Genomic DNA, 9,863 nt, shown 5'->3' with positions numbered 1-9,863 from the left:
AGAAAAAGATGGAAAATCGCGGATTGAATAAAAGGATAATTTTGACTTTAATTGCTAACTCCGTTAAAAATTGTCGTAATTTGATATCGCAATTTGAAAAAGAGATTCTTAAAGCTAAAACTTTACTCTATCGAGATACATTTATATTGGTTGGTAAGAAAGTAATTGCGGCTGATAGATGCCTTTTAAAAAAGTGCAATTATTTCCTTGCTAATTCAATATTATATTAAAAAATGTGATATCTTTGAATTTTTGATAAAAAATGCTTTCTTTTAAAATAAATTTCTTCCAGATATGTTCACATATGTCACAACGTCCATTTTCTTTTATTTTTCATTTATTTTTCATTAGCATAGATTATATTTAAAGGCTTTAATAGAAATCATGTTACAACGAAAACTACCGACCGCCTTTGCGTTATCGTAAATTAACGCGAAAGCATACAGTCCTACAGTCCAGATAAACCGGTATCCTTATCGCGTTGAAAATCTATCTATCAAAGCCGACTTCGCTGCGCGAGGAATCGTTAAAATGCGGACTATAAAAACCGCGATAATAACAGAGTTTCTAAAAAAAGTGTAAGACATAACTAAACGTCTGCTTAGAATTTACACGGTGATTGCGAAAATAGACTTTACGAAAACACGAACGGGAGTTCGAATAATTCACGCAGTTTCAGCTGCTGACTAAAAGGTATACATTCCTACGAGAGAAAGAGAAAGACTGAAAAATCGAAGCTGGCCTATATAGGTAGGTATAAGAAAGTTTGCTGAATGAACGCTTTTTAAGAATGGCCGAATCTGCAACGTGTGTCTCTAAATGTGTCAGACAAACCACACGGGAGGAAGAGTTCAAGGCGGATATTGTCCGTGCTCACGGGGCGAAACTCCGGTGTCAAGGGCGCTCCTACGTGGGATATTAAATTATTTACCGAAGCGTGTCTACGCCCGAATGCTCTCCGCCGAATATTCACCTCTCGAGGAAACGTCCCTGGCTCGTCGCCGTTCATCGAACGTCGGCCGTTCTTCGGCGGGTAAGAAGGACGGGAATTACGGCCTCTCTAGAATGTGCACGCCGCGTGTTCGCCAGCGCTATAATTTTCCGGTAAACGTTTTTCCCCATGCGAAAGTGGCGTACATACGTACATACATTATACCTACGTACGAAGCGCGTACCAGGCGGAAGTTCTGCAACGCCGCGCCGGCGTTTTCTCTGCGCGTTTTGCGATCCGCCTGCAACGCGGGATGATTACGTACGCGGCGGAAAGATCGAGGGGAAGAGCGAGGAAAGGGAAAAAATGTCGCGAGATGACGTTACGTTTTTCGCGAGGGTGCCAGCATCCACGGCTTTGCCTCGCGAGGGTTAAGCCGCTCGTGCGGTTAATTATTCACCTAAGAGGTATATCCGACTCGGCGGCGAACGATCGGCAATGCATCGAAATGTAATAGCATGTCTGGAGGGAGGATGGAGGGGGTAGAGGGAGATTTTAATAATCGCCGGTTCTCGGATGCCTCGCGTAGGGCGTAGCTAATAATAAGCTGGTGTAGGAAGCCCGCCGTGCTTGACGACTAACGGTTCTCGCGAATGGGAGTGAACGCGCGAGAAATTAAGGGAAATTCCTCAAAATTGAGATCCTCTCTGCTCTACCATTTGCATGTATTCGGATTTCTCCCATCACGCGCAGCATTATACTACAAAAAATATAATATATACGTATATGTATATACAGTAGGATGATAACGGAAGATGTTATTGCAGTATGTAAATCTTCATCATCCGGCAACCATCATCCAACTGGCATTAAATTTCATCATTTTCCAAGTAATAACAGAAAACTACAAAAATTATCAGATAATTCCCTCCAAAAGTAAAAGAACTTCCTGCTTCTCTTGCTTCTTTCTTTCGACCACTTGATCTTGCAGATCAATGTTTTTCAACTTTTTTTTTTAATTTACACACGGAGAAAAATGTTTGATTGAATTCACTGGATTTCTAGTGGACAATGAACGATCCAGATTTCTAGTTTAGTCTACTAGATTTCTGATTAAATCTATTAAATGTTGATCGTTACAACTAGAATTTTAATAGATTGAATCAGAAATCTTGTAAATCTAATTAGAATTCTGGATTGTTTATTTTCCACCAGAATCCCAGTTAATTCAAACATTTCTTTCTGTGCAGTATATTAAATAACGAACCAAAGTTTTCGAGGTGCATCATTAGATGCACACACTTTAGCATTCAGTATAGATCTCTTATTACACATCATTAACAAGACATTCAGAAATAAAAAGTAAAGTTCTATGATATGAACAATAATATGGCTCAATAAAAACAAAATAATAATAATAATAAAGTAGAAGGGCTAAACAATAACTTTTAATATTCGATAATAAACATATGTTTCGACACCGATCATTATTAATGTAAAAATTAAAATAGAGTTTGAAATTGTGACATTATTTAGCGGTAAAATGTTACAATAAATAGCCTATGAAGTTATTATTAGAAAATAATTTACTATGTCTTTTAGTTGATAATCCATGTGTTCTGCTGTAAAGATGGTACATCGTCAAGTTAATATTAGTCATTTTTGTGGAAGTTAATTATTGGTCAGTAGAAATTATTCGTAATACGTTCTTCATAAATGAGTTAAAATTAAAAATTTGTTCAGACTCAATAGTGTCAAATAATAAAATGAAAACTGTCAAATTTTCCAGCAGTCAACAAAATGAATTTCATAATTAGACGAAAATGTGATAGAATTTTAAGACACAAAATGTATTTGATCAATATTCAGAGACTTAAAAAGTTATGACTTAAAAAACGTATAAATATTTTTTAAAATATTAGAAAACGAGTAAAGTTCTAAAATGTTCATTTTATTAACGTATATTATGTAGATAATCCATCATTTTTAAAACATTTTTTATTTCGCACCTTACACGCTTATTTTTAACAGCGCTTTCCACTGGGAAAAACTGGTACAATTGAGGGCAAATCGATTTAATCGATTAAATAAAATAAATAATTTAATCCTTTTAAGTTTTTATAGATAACAACAAAGAATAACGTAATTAAAAGGATTAAATTATTTGTTAATACTGAAAATATTTAAATTGCTTTGCATTCAATTGCACTCAGTGTGCACTAGTGTTGCATTAATTTTTCCAATGAAAAGCGCAAAAAATAATAATAAATTTTTTGCTCCTTTTTGCTTTTTCTAATTTTCGCGGAGAACTAAAAAAATTCTTTGCTTCACATCAGATATGCGGCAACGTATCGATTGAAAAACTTCAATGTATATTTTTATCGATGTAGATCAATAAAAATATAAAAGCGAGGCTCTGTCTATTAATTCGATTCTATTTATGTCTCTACCTTTCTTTCCGGTCACAATCATTAGCGTCAGCAGTAACTTGTGTACAATCCTATGCGCGCAAAGATAATGAATACGTCTCGTCCCTGACGTCTCTCCCGACAGTCCCGACGCTGTTAGAGTAAAAGCTAGTTGAGATTGACTATACAACGGAAGAAAGAAGGAAGGCGAAGTAAGGCGGAAAGAGTCATTAACCCAAATATCTGCCGCAGATTCACCTCGAATCAGCGTTTCCCTTCGTGCGCATTCTTAATCGAGCAGCAGCTCGTCGGCCTCGCGTCGTTCCCAGATAACGCCGTTTTTCCCGCGAGTTTCCGACTTTCGGATAACTAATTAAAAGCGAGCTCTCCCTTCGCACGATCGCGATCGCGCGCGCGCGCACGCCAATAATGGCGCGGGCTAATTTCTATTTCATCCTAATTCGCCGCCACGCCGAGAAAATGAATCGGACGATTGAATGTTAAATATAACGAGATGCGGGGTGAGAGTAAAAGTTTTCTGCTAACGAGCGTTAGAGCATGGGACGAGCGGCGCACAATAGCGGCGTACAATAGCGGCGCACAATAGCATGGTCGCCGACACACGGTCGAAGATCCTGGAGAATGCGCGAAATGCATATCCAGTGTACCGGCAAAACGCCGGGATATTCGGATGCATTGCAGTTCGGTTGTATATGCTTTCGTCCGAACGTTTTCTCGCGACGCATCTCGTCGACAAAGAAAAGAATAGATCTCCACATGTCTCATCGCGGTGTAAAGCCGCGTGATATTATTATTATTATTATTATTATTATACAATTACATTTGTCGTATGACAAATTTTTTTCTAAATCGTTGATTGGCTTGTAGGATGAAAAAGATTCAAAAATTTGTCTGCCCTGCAGTCAATTGACATACAATAAATATAATATTAGCGTAAAAAAAAGAAAACGCAAAGGGGAGGGCGGAGATGTTTTCGCATACGAGAGCGGTATGAAGGCTTTCTTAAATTTATCAGACGTCTTATCTGTATGCCGAGCAGATTTCTGAAGCCCCATGATCGGGGTGCCGAAAGTGATGTCGATGAAAAAATAACAGAAAGAGAGAGAGAGAGAGAGGGACAAGCTATGTCATATGGACGTCGGATCCCCCGAGATCGGATCAGCTGTAATTACGTGTCTCGTAAATTTTAACGATCCTCGATCCCGGCATGGTCGATTCGATACGCAAAAAAGTGGGCGTTGTAATTGACAATGTGCGATGTTCTACAATCAAATTTATGAGTTTGTTGCCGAGCGTAAAATAAGGTTCAGCGTGTGAGTATATGTTCAAATGCGCAGATATTGGCTCTTAAAGTAGTTATTGATTCGAATAATTGTATAACAATCATCGTGAATCGAATTCAGCAGATGAGCAAAAATGTGCGCGGAAAGAACCATTTTTAAGTATCTAAAATTAAAATTTAAGTAGATACAGATCTGAAATAATTTTGTTAAATCATTAAAATAATTATGTAGAAAATTCGAGCTCACGACGAGCAACGCTGCAAAAAGTTTTGATATATTCTAGCAACTAATTTAAATATCTTACAATTATTTTGACAATCTAACAAAATTATTTACAGACTTGTGTCTAGTTAAATTTTTAGATACTTTAACGAAACCATTTTTTCCTTATTCCCCGGCGATTAACTCGATATTATTAAAATATATCAACAGATTTTTATTGTAAATCTGCCGCGATTATCGTTACTCGACTCAATCGTGATTTTGTTTAAACTTGCAATCAATATAAATATATGTAAAATAATCTCATATAATCACGCAATTATTTTGTATTATATCAATCACGCGCATATATAGTAGCTCTATTAACATATATAAGCATGCATAAAATGATAAATTATTATTAATCGATTATATCTTTTAGAATAAGAAATTTGATATAAGTATATTTTACAGTCAATTTCTCTTGAAAATAGCAACTGAACAACATTTGACGAATCAAATACTCTATCGACATTAAATCGTATGAAATATTAAAAGTCTATCTTATATACAAAAAATGAGTATTATAATTGAGAAAGTAAAAAAAAAAAAAAGATTGGTTAGTATTTGTGATTTTTTTTCTCTCGTGATACGTGATACGTACGTTGTCGAAGTGTGTCAGATGAAAGTCCAAGATGAAAGTGGGATCGGGCTATTGAAGCTAACGTTAAGTCTGAGTTTAAATTATCTCAGAAATGAAACATCGCGTAGCCGACGAACAATAACGCAATATTATGACCAAGTATCAACTGACTTCGCTCTTTTGCTTTAACGGTAGAGGCTCACGAACTCACTCAGGAATTCGCACACCGTGCAGGTGCGAGGACCCGAAAGGTTAACCGAGACGTCTCTACGCGAGCTCAACGTCCTCGGCTTTGTAGCCTCTGGCTTTTCAACGATTCCTATCCGTAGAATCTATTGTAGTTGACGCATTCGTTCCTATTCAAATCTTACGTCCGCGCATTTTATGGTGACAGGACTCGACCTAGATAACTAGAAAAGGATTTTTTCCTTTTTTCTCACTCCTTGGAAATCGTCCGAGGAGAATCGAGACGTTTAAGAGACGTCTCTTTTGAATTTTATTTACAGTTAGCGCAAGTAATAATTTTTGCAGTTTATTCTATCGTACATCTCATAGTCGCAGTCAGTTGTTGGCCCCGTTCTGGGATAATAATAACAGCAAGTCAAAAATGACAAGGAAGATGAACGAAAAAAAAATGACGCGTTGAACGGTATTTAATTTTAATGTGTGTCGGATGCGCAGTACGATTTCTAGATGATTTTAATCGATCCTTATCATGCGTAGCGGACTGCCGAGCGGGCGACCGTTAATTAGATCTTCATTAAGATTGGCATCGATTACCGAGAGCGCTTAATGCAGGGGAGCATTGAGCGGCGAAATGTAAGGAAAGCGCTTACCTCCGCGGCTTCGGACGGAGTATCTCGTGACCCGAATCGGATATGCAGATGCTCAGACTCAGTGGACCGCCGTAATGCTCTGAGGGAGTGCTGGCAGTCTGCACGGTCGACTGTTGAGGGCTAAAGATACCGCCCCAACCGGAAGAGCTGCCTAAGAAGAGCGGCTGCTGTCCGCAACCTCCGTCCATCGTTGGCCGTTCCAGATTCATAATGTCTCCAAGAGAGCTAACACCGTCGGAAAACCTGCAAATTATCCCGCGTGTTATACGTCTTGCAATAATCATCATCATCATCATCATCATCATCATCGTCTAGCCCTCTTTTGCGATCAAAACGAAATCCCGGAAACGAACGAGATGGGTTTTTCACACATCGCGAAATGATAGATTCGTCGGTTACGTTCCTTTTTTTTTTTTTATATATCAATATCATTTCCTCAATTTTATCGCGGTATCGTTTTGCTAGTTCAATTTACTTCTTTATACGCTTTATTTCGTTTCGCATTAACAGATCTCGTTGATCCAACATACTGAGTTTGAGCACAGCTCTAGATAGGTGTGATGAAGAATTCTGTTCGTTCAAGATTGGTGACAACGAGTAACGTGTCTCATCGTTGTACTCAAGGAGAAAAAAAACATTGCAATACTCATTTTCAATCGTAACGAATGAAAGGAAATGTTGTACAAACATGTCGCTCGAGATAATGCAGAAAACTTCACCATATTTCACACGAGAAATCTAGCTGAGCAGAAATAATCCACGAAAGAAAGTAATTATGCGAAACTTTCTCGTGCGCGAAGGTCATTAACGAGTCAGATAATTGTGGGGGAGTAATTAACGCCGAGATGTTATCACGCTAAGGAAAACAAGCGTTTAAGCTTTATTAGAACATAGAAAAGATAAAGGACAAGATAAAGAACAAATAAAAACGGCAATAAAAATCGTACTTCGTTAATGTCTCGTTCTTACTATATTTAAATATTTTTTTATTCAAAAGAAAGATACTCGAAAAAAAAAAAGAGACCAAAGGGGAAGAGAAAGTTGAAAAGAAAAATCGGAAAGTCGATTTCATAACTTGCGAGTCAGAAAATATTAATAGCTTTATAAAAATGTATAACATGAATGGAAAAAAAAAGAGAGAGGTACACTTTAGAATTATAAATCGCTGATATTTTCCGCAACGCGTATTTCACGTCGAAGTAAAATTGAGATTTTTTTTTTTTTTTTTCCATTTCACATACTCGTACATTACGGCTCCTCACCGAGTTCTCGTATCTTTAATTGGATCGCTTTACACTCCCGAAAAGTTAGATTTCCAGACTAGTTTCATACGACTAGTTTCATACGAATTGCGTATGAAAAAGCAATTCGTGGAAACGGAGAAAGGAATAGATTATAGAGCGGCGAACGGTGTCCCTGAATTTGCAATCAGTTGTGGCAATCCAGGTAAACGGACCGGATAAACGTAGCGAGGGGGGGAAAAGAAAAACAAACTACCGGCAAAAACTGAACTTCGCATTGTCTCGGACTCGTCGTGGAAAGTGCGATCGTCTCTCGTGCGAGAGATGCGCCCATCCGCTGGGACCAGCGCGCAGCGACGAGAAATTCCGTCTCAATACACGTCGTCTCCGAGACTCAGCCCGGGACGACGCGTCGTGCTTCGTGTGCACGTTCGTGTTGCTCGCCTTTGACGGACTCTTGTATGCAATTACTCTGCCAGGCTCCCAAAGTGCTTCCTTAAGCGTGCGTTTCAAGATGGGGGGACGACCCAGTACCCCATGACGTGCCTGTCTGCCCGGCTGCTCTTTCGGAGAATTTTTATCGATGTAATATTCTGAATCTCATCACGGTAATAATGCGACAGTCAGAATGACGGGGGCAGTCGTAAAGCTGGTGCTCTTTTTCGCAAAATATCAGTGTTAGAGGTACGTAAAGTTTGTGAGGGAAGAATCAATTTTCTTTTTGCTAATAAAGAAAAAAAATCGATAGAAGAAAATCAACGACAGCGATCTCGCTATCGAAGTTTGAAAAAGAAAGAGAATCGAACTCTAACAATCCTATTTTTCCGGTGAAAAAGAAAGTGGAGCCGTTTGTAAAGATGTGGAAAACCACCTTTCTACTACGTGCACGTTTATGAATTCTAACAAATTGATCACGCTCTTTAGAGCGCAGTGAATGGACTCGACGGTTCAAATTCATGGCTCCTCGGTTCGATGACTGATTTAACGTACGAGGGACTGAGGTAACTGGTTTAATATAAACGGACACTCCAAAAGTGGCGTTGTGTCCCGAAGTGTATTTAACTGACCTCGACTGGTCTGTCTCACACACACACATCTACCTTTCTAACCGATCGGTCGGATATACGTACAGGCATACCTTGGGAAGGGACGGGTGCGTACACAAATGATAAAAGTTGTGCCCGGTGTAAACCTATCATTTGCCAGAAGAAAATCAGGGTCAACCGGTAATCGTTAAGTGATTTTGCAAAAAGAAAACTGGAAGATTCCCGATGTCAAAGATTCCCGGAGAAATATGCTGATTATTTGGAAGGGACATTTATCAGAGGGCCCATCGTTAAAATCTGTCCGCTGCTTCGTACAAAGCAGTCACGCAAGTAGCTTATGAAAAAAAGATTCTATATATAATATTGCCTTCTCTCGTACCATTTTTATTAACCTAATCTCGATAGGAGATTAATAAATTACGTAGACATGTTGCACAATTTCTAATTATGTCATGTTGAAGATAAATTATAGAAAGACACAAGATTTTTATGGATATTGTTAGAACATAATATTGTTATTACTCAACCTTTTGTTTTCAATAGTGATTAAAATGTAACGCGCACTGAGAAAAAAGTAAAATATTCAGAAGTAAATGTTACTTATAATGTTTTCTTTGATATTTATTCATTTTTTTTTTTTTTTAATTTGATCGCGATAATGTAATATATGTATATTTCTGTGAAGTATATCTCATTAGTAGTAAAATATAAAACAGATTTACCTGTTGAGAATAAAATTTTATTTCGCCGTAGGATATTTAAGTAAGATATTTATCTCAATGAAATAAACATCCCAGAAATAAATTCTTAAGTATCTTTTTCTCGGTGCACGTTCTGAAAAGATATCTATTAATTTTTTATTGCGTATTAATCAAGCAAAAACTTGAGACCCGAACGAATCAGGAATGTATACGACACGTCGCCGAGTTGCAATCGAGATGCAATGATGCCTCCGAGGCGACACACCTGACAGCTCGGATTCATCTCGATCAAACTGCTGTGATTATAGACCTTTAAGAGCCAGTTGTGTTAACGTCACGCGGTATTAAGTTCGATTAAATAAATTTTCCTCTCTTCGCTATTTACATCATAAATAAAACTACAATTCATAAAAAGGAACGACAGAATTTACAGAAATTTGTTTATGCCGTGTTCTCGCGTCTACCTTCTATTTGCTAAATCTTTTCGCACACAATTCTATAGCATAACTTATAAAATACCTTAAAAGACGTATATACAATACACATTATATA

General features: G+C 37.8%; 1 protein-coding gene across 5 annotated transcripts in view; it reads right to left on the bottom strand.

Annotated features, from left to right (window-relative positions):
* LOC108750795 (ankyrin repeat and BTB/POZ domain-containing protein BTBD11) overlaps positions 1-9,863 on the bottom strand; it is a 32,071-nt gene that overhangs the window by 18,751 nt on the left and 3,457 nt on the right. For all 5 annotated transcript variants that reach the window (XM_018490540.1, XM_018490537.1, XM_018490538.1 and 2 more), the window contains one exon: positions 6,324-6,566. In XM_018490540.1, coding sequence (XP_018346042.1) covers positions 6,324-6,532 — 209 coding nt within the window. In that variant the 5' untranslated portion in view covers positions 6,533-6,566. The remainder of the gene's footprint in view (positions 1-6,323; positions 6,567-9,863) is intronic.

This window comes from Trachymyrmex septentrionalis, unplaced genomic scaffold (assembly GCF_001594115.1).
Source record: "Trachymyrmex septentrionalis isolate Tsep2-gDNA-1 unplaced genomic scaffold, Tsep1.0 scaffold37, whole genome shotgun sequence".
Taxonomy (NCBI): domain Eukaryota; kingdom Metazoa; phylum Arthropoda; class Insecta; order Hymenoptera; family Formicidae; genus Trachymyrmex; species Trachymyrmex septentrionalis.
The sequence above is the reverse complement of the archived record's forward strand: the minus strand, read 5'-3'. Positions and strand labels throughout refer to the sequence as shown.